This window comes from Lynx canadensis, chromosome A3 (genome assembly GCF_007474595.2).
Source record: "Lynx canadensis isolate LIC74 chromosome A3, mLynCan4.pri.v2, whole genome shotgun sequence".
NCBI classification, from domain to species: domain Eukaryota; kingdom Metazoa; phylum Chordata; class Mammalia; order Carnivora; family Felidae; genus Lynx; species Lynx canadensis.
Window position 1 is genome coordinate 114,453,686 of NC_044305.1, and position 16,051 is coordinate 114,469,736.

General features: G+C 41.5%; 1 protein-coding gene across 1 annotated transcript in view; it reads left to right on the forward strand.

The window, feature by feature from the left end:
• Positions 1 to 15,407, forward strand: part of SRD5A2 (steroid 5 alpha-reductase 2) — a 41,948-nt gene extending 26,541 nt beyond the window's left edge. Inside the window, exons 2-5 of the mRNA XM_030311357.1 lie at positions 3,331 to 3,494; positions 8,004 to 8,105; positions 10,620 to 10,770; positions 13,766 to 15,407. Of these exons, the coding sequence (XP_030167217.1) occupies positions 3,331 to 3,494; positions 8,004 to 8,105; positions 10,620 to 10,770; positions 13,766 to 13,832 (484 nt within the window). The 3' untranslated portion in view covers positions 13,833 to 15,407. The remainder of the gene's footprint in view (positions 1 to 3,330; positions 3,495 to 8,003; positions 8,106 to 10,619; positions 10,771 to 13,765) is intronic.
• The last annotated feature ends 644 nt before the right edge of the window (positions 15,408 to 16,051 follow it).

Genomic DNA, 16,051 nt, shown 5'->3' on the forward strand with positions numbered 1-16,051 from the left:
ATGTTTTCATATATTTAAAATAGTTAATTTATAGTTTTTGTCTGGTAAGCTCAGTGATAGGGCTTCTCAGGGACAGCATCACCGTCTTTTGGTTGCTTTTCTCCCCTGTGTATGGGTCATACCTTTCTGTTTCTTTGTATGTCCCACGGTTGATTGTTGAAAATGAAGCATTTCTGATGATACTTTGTGGCAGCTCTGGGAATCAGATTCTCCCTGCCTTCCAGGGGCTTGTTGTTGTTGCTGTCTATTGTCATAGTCATTTGTTTGCTTAGTGACTTTTCTGAACTCATTCTCTGAAGTCTTCATCTTTATTGTTGTGGCCATTGAAGTCACTGCTTGTTAGCTCAATGATCAGTTAATGATGGCACAGAGCTTTCCCTATACACCTGGAACCAATTAAGTCTCCCTTGTCTTTGCCAAGGACCTCTGGGTGTCTTTTAAGGGACTTGTTCAGTAATCACCCATGTAGTTTACAGCTCTGCTTTTAGCCTTGTTAGCTACTTGTGCAAACCTTAAGGTCAATCAGAGGTGAGAGTGTAGGACATTTTCAGGTCTGTTTTTGAACATGTGCATGGTCCTATGCATGTTCATGGCTGTGTAGATTCCCAGAAACATACCTGAGATTTTCAAAACCCCTTATGGACATCTCATTCCTCCATCTTTCCTTTAAAGCTTTTGGATGAGTTTTTCATCTGCCCCACCTGTTATCCGTTGCCTCAGGCCACTGTCCTAGTAAAACATTCAAAAACATCCCCCTTCCCCAGAAACATTTAGCCCTGGGTAAGGTTGATTGAGGTGGTCAAAAGACAAGCCTTTTGAGGGGAACCACCAGACAGATAACATGATGACTTCTCTTTGGGACTAAGGCTCCAGCCCTGTTTTCCTCCCTCCAATCCTGGGAATGCGGGCTGTTACTTTTGAGGCTGTGCTGAGCTGGAACGTGGGAAATGGGACTAAGATGAGTAAGTTAAAATGCACGGTGTTTGTGGCCCTTCCTGAGATTCAGCTATTTTCTTGCCTAAATGCTCCCCATGTTACTGCAAGTCTGGGCTAATACCCAAAGTTTTGACAAAGTTGATTTTGACTTTTATTTTTTTGCCAGTTTTTTCTTTGCTTTTATGCTTTTTTACAAACTCTTAGAGGTCCCCCTTCTGCGATTTCCCTCCCTTAATTAATTTTTACATCTAGGAGTATTTCTAAAATTAGCGGGGTGAGTGTTCCATGAGTTGGTTTTAAAGTTCAGATGAAGAAATACATAATATAGAATAAGTTGAAAAGCCTCAAAAAGAGTAATGATTTAAGAATAGTCCCACCTACAACTGGCTGAATCAGTCACTAGAGCTTACAACTCTTGATCTTAGGGTTGTGAGTTTGAGCCCCACAATAGGAGTAGAGTTTACTTAAAAAATAGCCCCACCTAGTATTGAGATATATATTAAAAGTACAATTATTAAAACAGTGTAATACTGGCAATCAGTAGATCAATGGAAAAGAATCGAGAGTCTAGAAGAAGAATCAATTTTTATGGCAATTTAATAATACCAATGGTAGTGCATGTCAGTGAAAAAAAGAATTAAGTAAATTTACTACCATTAGGAAAAAGATTTAAGTCGGATTCTTATCTAACTTCTTACAACAAAAGAAATTCCAAATGTATCAAAGGTTTAAAAGTAAAATGTAAAATCATTAAATAATGAGTGGTTATAAGACTTTGGAAGCAACCCAAATATCCATCAAAGTAAAATAGATAAACACATGTGATATATTCATACATAACAGTAATATACAGCCATGAAAGTATATGAACTATATAGCTTATATACAACAACATGCTTGAACTATATAGCTTATATGCAACAACATGCTTATATTAACAATATGAGTTAAAGACATGACATTAATGATACTCTAATAATCATAGAATATGAGTCCATTCGTATGGAATTAAAAATGAACAGAAATAAACCATATTTTTATAGATGCATCCAAATGTGGTAAAATTGTAAAGAAGCAAAAAGAAATTATCACAGAAATCAGGATGGTGGTTATGTCTGGGGTGATGGTGGTACCATGAATAGGGAGGGACCCATGGGAGGCTTCTGGGAGTGATGGGAATGTTCTATTTCTTGACTTGCTTAGTGATTATATGGGTGTTTATTTAATAGTTATGCATTAAACTGTTCACGCACGGGGCGCCTGGGTGTCTCAGTTGGTTGGGCTTTGGCTCAGGTCATGACCTCACGGTCTGTGAGTTTGTGCCCCATGTCGGGCTGTGTGCTGACAGCTCAGAGCCTGTAGCCTGCTGTGGATTCTGTGTCTCCTTCTCTCTCTGCTCCTCCCCTGCTCACACTCTGTCTCTCTTTCATTCTCTCAAAAATAAATAAAAATATTTTTAAAAATCTTAAAGACCTGTTCACATAGGTTTATGAACTTACCTGTATGATTGTTATATTGAACGATAAAAGAAGGAAAGTTACAAAGAAGATATAGTTGATGTCTAGCATTCAATTATACCTTGGCAAACTTTTATTTTGAGGCTATTTCTATTTTTTTTAGTTCGATCTTCCTAGATTACTCTAGATTCCATAACATTTAGAGGACTCTCTTTCTTTTCTCATGAGATTTTTCAGTCCACTTTCTAGAAATGCTACAGTATCAGTAATTAAGTCTATCAGAGAGACATAGAAAAATGCATCGTTGAGTGGCTGCTATAAAAATGTCATTGCACTGCTGCATGGGGCAGGCCAGGCTTTCCCTTTCTTCAGGATGGTATGGATTTTACTTGTAGATTGATATAAAGCTGATCTCCAATTCTGGGCTCATAGGATTGAATTTATTAACTACTGGATGGAGAGGAAATGTAACTTTCAAGGCTGGTCTGAGAATAAAATAAGGTAATAAATGGTGACTACTATGGATTTTAATGAAGTGAGATAAATAATAGCATAAATGATTGCTGTAGAATTGAATAATAATATTCTTCTTTGCATAAGTTCACCGGAAAATGATTTTATAAAATGGGTTTGATGTGGGGCACCTGGGTGTCTCAATTTAGCATCTGACTTTGGCTCGGGTCATGACCTCATAGTTTGTGCATTTGAGTCCTGCTCCAGGTGTACTTGAGCCCCGCTCTGGGCTCCACACTCTCTTACCTTCCCTCCCTCTCTCTCTCTTTGCCCTCCTCTCACTCTCTCTCTCTCTCTCTCTCTCTCTCTCAAAATAATTAATTAATTAATTAAAGAATGGGCTTGATATAATTGTTTATTGTTTCATCTTATTTGATTTTTTTTTAAACAGTGTATCCTGTCCTTTCTTTCCCATATACCCCAGGACATTTGTTTACTCATTGCATACTAGAGGGAGGCCTTTTCCAGTTGTGCTCCTCGTCAAAGGCTTTGTTTTCTGCATGGGAAATGGACTTCTCCAAGGCTATTATCTGATTTACTGTGCTGAATACCCTGCTGATTGGTACACAGACATACGGTTTAGCCTGGGTGAGTACACCTGACAATCTCCCATCCACACCCCAGTGAATATCCCTTCCAACAGCCTGAATCACCATCACCTCTCCCCACCCTACTGCAATAACCCTTAGTGACTCCCTTCTCCTCTTCTCTCCCTGCTACCAGTCTTTCCTCTATTAAGCAGTAGGAGAGCACTTTGAAAAACATCATTCCACCCCCCCGCCCCGAGAATCCTCCAGAATTCTATTACTCTCAGGATGAAATACAAATTCCTTACCACTGCCTCTGCTTCTGACACCCAAATATTGTTTGTCCTGCACGATTTCCCAACCCTATTTCCTGCCTCCATCCATTTACTGTGCTGTACCCTCAGGGAACTTCCTGCTGGGCCTGAAATGGCCAAGCTGGTCTGGCCCCAAAACTTTCAAACAGACCATTCCCTCTGTCTAGAATGTTCTGTCCACATATATTCATGGAGATTGGTCCCTCACTTTACTTAGGTCTCTATCAAGTTGTGCCTCCTCAAAGAGACTTTTCCTGACCATTTATCTAAAATAGTAGAAGACACTAACTGTTGAATTTTTTTTTTCATTATCTGCAAGAGGAACTCAAGTTGGGAAGGTTCAATTGTGCATTACTTTGACTCAAACCAAAATGCAGGGATTATCCTTAATTTTTCTCTTTACATCACACATCCAGTTCTATCCATCAGCCTAGTACAGCTGCATTTAGTTCCATAACTGTGCCAACGGGGCTCACTTCTCCCTCACTGCTCCAACTTTGTCCTAATCTGAGCAGCGATGACCTCTTGCCAGGACCACAACAGTGAACTTCAAACTAAGCTTCCTACCACTGGTACTAGCCTTCAATAGCCCCTTTAGCACACAGCAGTCAGAGTCAACATTTGAAACCACAAATGACCGGGAGCACCTGGGTGCCTCAGTTGGTTGAGTGTCTGACTCTTGATTTAGGGTCAGGTCATGATCCCAGGGTCACGGGATTGAGCCTTGCATCAGGCTCTGCACTGAGCATGGAGCCTACTTTAAGTGTCTCTGTCTCTGTCTCCCTCTGCCCTTTTCCTCTGCTCTGTGCTCTCTCTCTCTCTCTCTCTCTCTCTCAAAAAAAAAAAAAAGAAAGAGAAGTAAAAAGAAAACACAAATGACTGGAGGATTAGTTATATGAATGCCGATACACACACACAATGGAGTGTTCTGGAGCCACAGACACAAACAAACAAAATAAAACAAAAACAAGGAAGGTCTTTGTGTGCTCCTGTAAGATGTCTCCAGAATATGTGGTTATATAAAAATCAAGTGTGAACAGTATATATAGTATGCTACTTGTCATGTAAAAATGGTGGGAGGGAAGTGTGTGTGTGTGTGTGTGTGTGTGTGTGTATAAAACTGGAAAAGGGAGTATCAGATTGATAAAAACTAAAAAGGTGACACATAGATTTTCAGGGAAAGAGAATGGGATGGTGGGCAGAGCTTCTCTTTTGATATGGTTGTGTCCTTTGAATCACAAAACTTCATAACTTAGGTAAAAAAAAAAAAATCTAAGTGGGGGCACCTGACTGGTTCGGTCCAGGGAGCAAGTAACTCTTGATCTCGGGGTTGTGGGTTTGAGCCCCATGTGGGGTGTAGAGATTACTTAAATAAAACTTAAAAAAAATCTATGATACGTATCAAGGAGGTCACTTGTTGGGATGAGCATTGGGTGTTACATGGAAGTGATGAATCATTGGGTTCTACTCCTGAAACCAATACCACACTGTATATTAACTAACTTGAATTTTAAAAAATAAATTTAAAGAAAACTTAAAAAAATCTAAATGGAAAAAGTTCCTTAAAATTGGGAACAAACAAATAAATGTACCTAACTATACATCAAGCTGGTAACATAACCACACAGGAAAATGACTTACGCCAGTTTACAGGAAATAAGGCAAATGAAGAAGTAAGCTGAATGGCACCATGAGAAAATGAGCCAGTCTTATCTAGAAAGGGGAGCATTCTGAGGTACAAGAGTCCAGTCTTTTCAAGAAGTCAGTGCCCTGAAAAAATGTTTTAAAAAGGTAGAGGTCAAAATGGTCTTAAAAGAGATAATGACCAACTACAAGATATGGTCCTGTGTTGGACTTTGGTTTGCTCAACCCAGCTATAAGGAGCATTTTGCTTCTTCCTGGGGAAATTGAAATCTGGCCTAGATACTACACAAGATGAAAATCTGGAAGGATACGCACTAAAGTGTTTAACGGTGGTAATTTCTGGGTGGTGGGAATAAGGTGTCTTGATTTTCTTATTTTTACAAATTCACATGTAGTATTCCACATATTTATTTCTTTTGTAATATTAATAAACAGAAATAAGTTCCTATTTTTCCCTCTTAAAACCTGACACTGGCTTTCTCTTGCACTTAAAAATCCAAACTCCTCACCAAGGTATATAATGCTTACTGTGTTTTTTTTAATTATCATCCAGTCCACATTTTCTCACTTTTCCCTCTATCTTAAAGTTTCAACTGCAAAGTTTCTACTTCTTAGTCACGGTAAACCTATTCTAGCCTCAGGGCCTTTGCACCTAATCCCTATACTAGATTGCTGTCCCTCAGTTCTGTGTGTTCTCATTATTCAAATCACAGGACAAATACCAAATCTTCAGAAAAGATTTTCCGCCTCATCTAAAGTAGAGACACCACTTCCCCTCCCCAGCTCATTCTCTATCTCATGATCCTATGATCTTCTGCTTTGGTGTGACATTATATAATTAAAACAATTTTAATTATTTGAATTCATTTGTTTCCTTCCACTAAAATGTAAGCTCCATGAGAACAGACACCTCGACTGTTTTCTCACTACTGTATCCCTGATGTTTAGGACAGTGCTTGGTACATAGTAACAGTAAATAGTAGTTGAATGAATAAGTGAATGAATAGATGAATGAATGAACACATAAGTGAGTCTTGTACCATCCTTGTGAAATAGGTACTGTTAGAATCTCCATTTTACAGATGACAAAATGGAGGCTGAGAGAAGGTCAGTGACTTGCCCAAGGACACACAGCACAGACTCTGAGTCCAAGGTTCCTGCTTTGTCCACTGCTGTGCATGCTATCTCCCCTCCTTCTCTCAACGTCTTGCCATTGGTGTCTCTCCCCAGTTTCCTTTTCTTCCAGGCCAATAACTAAAAAAAAAATTATTATCGGAGTATAGTTGACATACAATGTTATATTAGTTTCAGATGCACAACATGGTGCTTCAGCAATTCTATACATTATTCAGAGATCACCAAGATAAGTGTAGTCACCATTTGATGCCATACCACGGCCAATGATCTTTCGACTAGACAAGACTGAAAATCATATCATATCGTATTTCATATCACACTAAATGAGGTGAGAGTAGATCTGACTGTTTTGAATTCAAGTGTTCTTGCTTTTTGCCTCATGTGTTTTGATCGGTACAAATACGCATTGTTGAGAGGTGAGGTTGGGCATCTGGGTGGAAAAATAGAGTGTTTCTGGGTTGTAATGGTGCCCATTGGGGTGTAAGACCTAGCATCCCTGATCCTGGCTCTCCTCACCTCAGACCAGGGCTCTTTCTGAACCAATGTATGGGGAACAAGTGTGTGTGTGTGTGTGTGTGTGTGTGTGTGTGTGTGATTGACACTGGTGGAAACCAGTTTACTAGGTGCCAGTCTCCCCAGTCCAGCTCATGTTACTTTCATGTGAATGGATGTATCAATGAGGAATGCTCTGAGCATTGAGTCACAGAAAACCAGTTCATAATGACTTAAATAATCAAGAATTTATATTTCTTACATAGCAAGAATGTTCAAAGGCAGGTGACTTCTGCATCCCTTCAATTGCTTACAGATGTCATTAAGATCCCAGGAACTTTCTATACTTTCTTTTCCACTGTTCTTAACATGTTTGTATGTGGTCCTCATGATATTCACTCCATGACTGCAAGACAGTTGTTATAACTCGAGGCATCACATCTGGCAATGAATGAGGAGGGTGACAGAAGAGGTGCTGTTCCATCTGCCCTTTAATCAGAAAAGCAAAACATTTCCAAGGAAACACCCAGAACATTCACTTCCCTTTACATCCTTGTGGCAGAAATAGGTCACATGACCACTTTTCAGACTTCCAGCCTCTATAGTGTGGGAAGGCAAAGGAAGGGGATTTGGAATTACTTGTTGAGTTTGCCAATCACAATTTAATTATTTGTGAATGAGTCAAAAGCTTGCTATTCATTCATTCATTCATTCAAGTATTGGCCGATGGTGTTGCCTCCCTTTTTCTTCTCTGCCACCTGCCTCTATCATATGACACAGTTCTATGAAACAATGTGGCCTCTCCACTAAATTTGGGACCATGACTAATTGGCCACCCTTTGACATTCTTTGTAGCATCCTCAGAATTTGAAATTGAATGTCCTTGTCTCCATTTTTAGGAAGAAAAAAAAAACTTAGCTTGTGAGAAAAACACCAAAATCAGGATACATTTTTAACTTCTTCCTTCTGTCTTCTTTGCTAAGGTATCTTCTTATTTATTTTGGGAATGGGGATCAACATTCATAGCGACTGTATACTGCGCCAGCTCAGGAAGCCTGGAGAAGTCATCTATAGGATTCCACAAGGTAATGTCTTTCCTGCCCTCCAGATTTCTACTCTTCCTTGGGAGCCTTTCCCAGGGATTATGCTATGAACAGCAAATGGAGTGGGGGGGGGGGGGGAAGTGACGGCACAAATGACACACTATATCTCCATTTGCCTCTGACATCCCCTCCCACCCCACAACACATTTGTGTTTTTTATCTAAACCTGGAAGTTCAAGAAAGGCAGAGGCATCCTCAGGAAGGTGTGAGATCATAACACCCTAAAGGTGGGGTAGTGCAAGGCTGGGGGCAAGGTGGAAATAGGCTACCACCTAGTTACAATAGGTACGATTACATGTGCTGGGTTAGGCTTCTCTAGAGACACAGAACCACTAGGATACAGATACAGATACGGATACAGATATATATATATATATATATATATATATATATAGAGAGAGAGAGAGAGAGAGAGAGAGAGAGAGAGAGAAATTTATTCTGAGGAATTGATTATGGAATTGATTATGGAAGCTGAGAAGTCCTATGATCTGTTACGTGCATGTTGGAGACCCAGGAAAGCTGGTGGTGTAAATTCCAATCTGAGTGCAGGAAAAGACTAACATCCCAGCTTAAAGACAGTCAGGCAGAGAGAGTGAATTTTCCCTTACTCGGCCTTTTTGTTCCATTCAGGCCTTCAGTGGATTTGGTGAGGCCCACCCTCATCAGGGAGGGAAATCTGCTTCAGTCAGTGTATAGATTCAAACATTAATCTCTTCCAGGAACGCTCTCATGGACATACCCAGAAATAGTGTTTAACCAAATATCTAGGCACCTTATGGCCCAGTCAGGTTAACGCAAAAAGTTAAGCATCATGTGTACACAGAGTGTTGGTCCTTCCTGAGTCAGCAGATAAAGATGAATACTGTATGACTTGTCTTTTCCAGTTGACCTAGATTTGTCTAGTGAGTAGTCAGGGGTATATTTCCTACCACTTGTATTTTCTTAAAGGTGTGGAGAGCCATAATTAATCACAAATTAGGATGGGAGGTCTTGCAACTACAAATGCATTCTCAGATATAAAGTCACAGGATATTTGAAACCCTAACTGTTCCCAAGAAATCAGGGTGTGAGGTTGACAAACATAAGCAGCTGAGAGTGAACCAGTCCAAGTAATCCTTGGATATTTTAGGTGGTACTTATATAGGTTTAACCTCCTTTAACCTAAAAAGGATGGCTCCCATCCTTTTTGATGTAAATGGAACCTAAATTTTCCTAAGTTACAATATGGTATTAATATTCATTTTTAAAAATTTAAATGTTGCTGACATCCTAATGGTATCTACATAAAACAAAAATAATGCCATACATTGATAAATACCATTTGCTGCATTCACAGGCAATTTATAGACCCTTTGCAGTAGGACAGTGGTTCCTCCCAGGGTCTGGAAAATCACAGGTCTGGAACTGCTGAGGCAGTGTCATCTTTAAGGAAGATAAATTTAAGGGGCTGTGGGATTTTAAATATTCACTCACTAACCAAACGAAGAGCAAAGAATGCTCTTAAAAGCTCCATTGTCGAAGTTAGTTTCCAACTTTAAGGTATGTTAGAGAATGATTTGAAAACAAAATATTCTTGGGGCGTCTGGGTGGCTCAGCTGGTTAAGCATCAGACTCTTAAGTTTGGCTCAGGTCATGATCCCTGGGTTGGTGAGTTCCAGCCCGGCATCAGGCTACAGGCTGACAGTGGGGAGCCTGCTTGAGATTCTCTCTCTCCCTATCTCTCTGCCCCTCCCACACAGACATGTGTGCTCTCTCTCCCTCTTTCTCAAAATAAATAAACTTAAAAAAAAAAAGAAAACAACAAAATATTCTTTATAGAATTGTGGAAAGAAAACGACTAGTTTTTGGTGAGTTTCCCAGTTTAGTGTGGGGCAGAAAGTGGATATATTTACTGTCATTGGAAATGTGTTGGTTTCTATTTATAGTTTTGATATCAGACATACATGGTTGGATAGAAAAGTAAACCTTGAAAATCAGCAGAAGCACACCTCGCGGCGGCGGGGGGCTGGGGGCGCGGTCCCCAAATCTACTTCTGGCATCAGCTCAGGTTTTTGTTCTTGTCACACTGTGTGTTGTTGCATTTTGTCTGAGTGCCAGCGTGAAATATGCTGGCAGCAGTGTGGGTGTCCGCGGGAGAAGGGAGAAGGTGAGAGGTGGCCTGGAAACATTACTTAATAGAACGAAACAAACCCCACACCTCCTGCCCCTCTTCTGCGTCCTGTCTGGGAGCCAGTGGTGCAGCCGTTGCTAGAGACTGGCTGGAGCCTGTCAAGAAGTTGCTGCCACTCCTCATGATTCTGGGATGTTCCGAGAACAACAGGCTGCGTCACTTTGTTTTCCCTTGTCCCCAAGAAAACTGCCCTAGACTGCAGTGACCATACGGAAGTCCTCAGCCCCTTGTCCATCGTAGCTCCCCTTTGTATTTCTACATAGGAGGAGCGGTTTTAATGTGGCAATGATCCAGTTCCGATGATTCTTTCTTTCTTCTGCATGCAGGTGGCTTGTTTACCTACGTTTCTGGAGCCAATTTCCTTGGTGAGATCATTGAATGGATCGGCTATGCCCTGGCCACGTGGTCACTCCCAGCGCTTGCATTTGCCTTTTTCTCACTTTGTTTCCTTGGGCTGCGAGCTTTTCACCACCATAGGTAAACTTTGCACTCAGGGTGGCAGCATCCAAGTAGCTTTCTTCTCTAAACAGGCTTTCAGCCCTGGGAGTCAGATAGATGTAGAAACTAAGACATGTGTTTGTATAAGGTAAAATTGATACAGTTTTCTGGACTGGTAAATTCTGACTTCCTGGGCTTTCACTGAACTTGGAATTTAGCCGGATGACAGTGTTGTAAAAAAAATTTTTTTTTTCTATGAGGAAAACTAAACCCATTGGGGAGTGACTTGGGGAGCCACCTAACGCCTTGATGAAGAAGGCTTCCCAGGGAGAAGCACCTTGTGTCCTCATATGTTAGGCAGCTCTGTGCCCTCCTAGCAGGCTCACCTGCTGGTGGTTGGATACTGGGTGGCAGTGGGCTATAGGGAAGGGTCAAGAGGCACAAGGAGTGCTTCAGTTCAACTCACTTCCGTTTCTCTGCTTCAGTTCACTTCACTTCTGCCACATTTCTAAGTGTGTTCTGTGGGCGGAACTTTCCGCAGCCTCACAGGTAATTCTGAGGGACAGCCAGGATACAGTCCCACCAAGGGACAGCCTGGCCCCAGGTCTTGTGGGGCTACTTTCTTTAATTCTAGGCTTGGTGCTAACAGTCCAGGTAATCAAAGAGCCTTGGAAACTCCAGGATTATTTTCTTGGAATCTGTGCAATATTTGGGCTTACTTGGGTATGGGTACTTCCCTTTCCCTCTACCTCCTCCCTCCATAAGTCATAGCCAAGGTCATTGCTGGCTTCCTGGGAAGGCAGGGTAAGTGAGTGCTTATGTGGTATGATTTCAGGACTGTCCCCTCACCTGAGGAATTGTATGGGTTTGGAAACTTTTCTCTGTAGGGCTAGCCTTAAGCTTTACTAACTTCCACCTCCCTCCCAAACCCTGCACCTCGGATGGGGTGGGGACCAAAGCATTGACTAAATGTCTCACTGCAGGGGGAAGGAAGGTAACATGCTAAGTTGTTACCAGGCTTTGAACTTGAATTTCAGATCCTTTCTCTAAAATGGCATTTGTTAAGAAGGGCATTTGTTGGAATGAGCACTGGGTGTCATATGTAAGTGATGAATCACTAAATTCTGCTGAAATCATTATTATACTATATGTTAACTAACTTGGATTTAAATAAAATTTAAAAATTAAAAAAAATAGGGGCACCTGGGTGGGTCAGTCGGTTGAGCGTCCGACTTCGGCTCAGGTCATGATCTCGTGGTCTGTGAGTTCGTGCCCCATGTCGGGCTCTGTGCTGACAGCTCAGAACCTGGAGCCTGTTTCGGATTCTGTGTCTCCTGCTCTCTCTGCCCCTCCCCCGCGCATGCTCTGTCTCTCTGTCAAAAATAAATTAACATAAATTTTTTTTTTTAAATTAAAAAAAAATAAAACGACGTTTGTGGCTGGAGACAGAGAGAGAGAAAGAGAGAGAGAGAGAGAGCGATAGCCAAGGGGAGAATAGCCTTGGGACCAGGATCTGGGGGACCCTTAGGCTCCTGCCTAGGTGTTTTAGTTGGGCTAATGATTAATTTCATAGTTTAGAAGGTTAAACCAAGAATGGGTTCTTTTCCTTGGAGTGGAATTTACGCAGACCTGTCAGAAATGAATAAAACAGTAGCTGTCCTCATGACCCGTGCCAGCCACCTCCTAGACTTGGTGGGGACAGGCTACAGAGCACCCTTCCTCTCTTGAGGCAGAGTCTGCTCACCACCAGAGGTGGAGAGGGAGAGGGCAGAGAGGGCATCAGCCAGCAGTTCGAGGAGCCCTGAGAAGTGGTCTCAGTGGAGCTGGTCAGGGGAAGGACAGCATTTCCACCAGAGGTTTCCAGCTGGTGCCCCAACAAATTCCTAAGTGTGGCCCTGTCCTGTTAGGTCAGACTGCTCCAGAGGGAGGCCCAGAGGGCATAGTCATAGCACCGGAAACCTGCCACCTCTCGTCGGATATTATTACTGGGTGTCCCCAGTTCAAATTAAGGCACTTTAACAGAGTGCATCATCTTGACTATAACCTGAGAACTACCAGCTTCAGTTAGCTAGGAGGACAGACTGGTCACTGAAGGAGAAAGCCATTTCACAACTTCTGTTAATCTTTCAGGGTTGCCGAAACAGATGGCCGCAAACTGAGTGTCTTAAAACAATAGATATTTATTTCCTTGTGGTTCTGGAGGCAGAAGTCTGAAATCAAAGTGGATGTAGGGTCATATTCTCTCTGAAGGCTCTAAGAGAGAATCCCTCCCTGCCTCTTTCCGGCTTCTGGTTGCACCTGCCGTCCGAGGTGTCCCATGGTTTACACAGCTCCATTCCTAACCTCTGCCTCTGTCCCCACATGGCCTCCTTTCCTGCCTGTCTCTGTCATGGTGTCTCTTCTCCATTTCAGTCATACTGGATTAAGGGCCTTCCCTACTCCAGTATGATCTCATCTTACCTTAATAAATTATATCTGCAATGGCCCTATTTCCCGGTAGGGGGTTAAGGCTTCAAGCATCTATTCTGGGGGACACAATTCAGCCCATAACACAAGATAACATTTTCTTGGCATTCCCAGGCCTCATGAGGGGATATTCGCCTGGGAACATTACCAGGTCTCAAGGAGTAACCTTGCCCATTGTCTTTGGGGTCTTTGGTTCCTTATTTCCCGGTTGAATCCATTGAGCAATTCTTTCTGGCTTATACTTTTTTTTTTATTGTGGCAAAATACACATAACATAAAATTTACCATTTTAGCCATTTTAAATGTACCATTCAGTCGTCTTAAAGTACATCCATAATGTTGTGCAACCATCACCACTGTCCTCTGGCTGTTACTTTTTATTTCCCAACACAAGAAGCTTCAACATGTACAGAAGAGGGTGCAGGAGGGAGAAAGAAGATGGACAAATGGCCGTGTGGAAGAGTCAGGCCCTGAATAACTGTAGGTTGATTAGTCATAAGGATTTCAGACCCAGCGAACCTCCACTGTTGACCACTGCTTATTATAATTATCCTTTCTTGTCTTTTAGGTTCTACCTCAAGATGTTTGAGGACTACCCCAAATCTCGGAAAGCCCTCATTCCATTCATCTTTTAAAGAAACCAAATAAAAAGGAACAGAGCTCCCACATGACTGTCGAGTACCATCAGGCTGCTGAACCTGTAACTTTTAAAGCTGCACTGTGCATATACATAATAGTAGGCTTCTTGCATTCCAACAGCTGTCCTGGAGATCCTGTGAGGTGGGTACTTAGTGTGTATTCCACTGTCCCAGAGCGTCTCTTTCCTGATCTCCTTTTGAAGCTTCGACAAGGCTCTTTTCCACACAGAGGCATCTATCTGCTTCTTAGCTATTCCTCCTAGAAAGTATAGAACTTCCCTATATTTTTTTCTTTGGGTTATCTGAGTATGTGTGGCTGAATACCTACTCTACATCAATGTAAGACATCTCTGTAGTCAGAGAGGTTCCCAGTTGAGGGCATTGCTTATAGACTTTATTAAAGGTGCATATTCTATACCCATACAAATTAGCAGATATTGAAAATCTGAAGCTGCATGGATCCTGAGCAAATCTACTCCCAAATGGAAACTCAGTCACACTTTCCTTTTCCTTAGTTAATTATGAAAGATGTGAGATGGACTTTTAATAGAGGAGGCTCTCTTCATCTTGCTAAAGATGCAACGATGCACTGACCCCATTTCAAATTTGTATATTATCTCAGTGCCCCTATCTTCTGAAAGATTCCATGATCCCTGTTGGAGATATCCCCAAAACTGGTGTGGGTTTTATTGAAGGACGGCTTTTCATGACCACAAAGAGAAAGACATGACTCTGGTTGGCTCCTGAGAGAATTAAAAAAAAGTGTTTTATAGTAGACATTGTCAACTCTGGTATTCTCTGAAACCTGTGGAAATATCCAAGTAATGAGAGAATGTTAAAGAAAGGAATTGACTGGATAAGATCATACATGGCTTGCCTGAAGACAATTGCAGTGACACTGAAGCATATCAGAAGCACTCAGCAGCTCTCCTCTTCTGGGATTTCTTCACTGCAGTCCTCGGGATCTGATCAGGAAGGCATTTCCTGGGGGCAGACTGAACAGCAGTCCTCAGAATCCCTGAGGGCAGATGCTGAACCTCTGCCTCTGAACCAGAGGGACGCAACTGGGCAGAAAGCCTGTTTTGTTTGGCTCAGACAGGGCTTCACACATAGTTTGACTTCCTTTTTTTCAACATTTGAAGTTTCCAAAATTTCAAAGTTAGGTCTGTACCTTTCAATTGCCTTTAAAAAGTTGGAGGATCTGAGATCATGAAGCCCACTAAGAATGGGGACTGATCAGCTAGTAGGCATTAGAATTTGCAACCTCGGTGGAGGGGTCACCTAGCATGGGAACTTGACATCGGGCTCTCTAGGGAAGGGCTGAACATTCATAATCAGAATGTACAAAAATATTTGTCCCCTCAGGTCCAGGTTTGTGGCAAGTGTTGGTAATATTTAGCAAGCCCTTTTGAGAAATGAACACTAGGTTTATCACACGAGGTACTAAGTACAGAAATTCGCTATATAAGAAACATAGGATGCTCAGAAGATCTAAGAATGATATATATTACTGAAGAATATAAATTGTAATCATATAAGTGTTTTTCTGTTTATTAAATGCCTCTCAAATCACGGATGCTAAGTAATTTTGTTTGAATTGAAAGATCCCTGGGCTCATAGAGATTTTTATAAGGTGTTGACCTGTGGGGTTTTTTTTTTGTTGTTCTTGTTTGCTTTTGTTTTCTTCCTTTTTTTTTTTTTTTTAAAAGTATTGCTTCCTTTTTGCTCTTCTGTCTTCATTTTGTCAACTTGAAATAAGGGTCTCTGAGTTGAAAACAAAAGAGAAATATAACTTAACAGTGTGTCTCAGGCACAGCTCAGTACTCCAAGAAGGTGCAGGAAAGGTGCTGGAGAATGTGCTAAGGCTAGATGATACCCCTCATGTTCAAGAATACACAGGTGGGGGAGACATTCTCAGTGAAGTAAACCTTAAGGTGTAGCTTGGGCTCCGTGAAACAAAAGACTTCCAGTTCTCTCCATGACATTGAAAACTGCCTTTATTAAAACTTTTATTTTATTGCCATATAAAATATCTGGGCTGGTCCTTGAACTGCAATAAGTGCTTGATGAATGGCAGCTGCTCTTTGCCTGGTAGGTCCATCTCTGGATAAAACTGTCATTCAGCAATTGCATTTTTTGCCACAAGAGGGTGCTCTCTAGAATTTTTAGGCCAACCCTGATTTAATAAGGTAACTTACATATTTGGAAATTTTAAA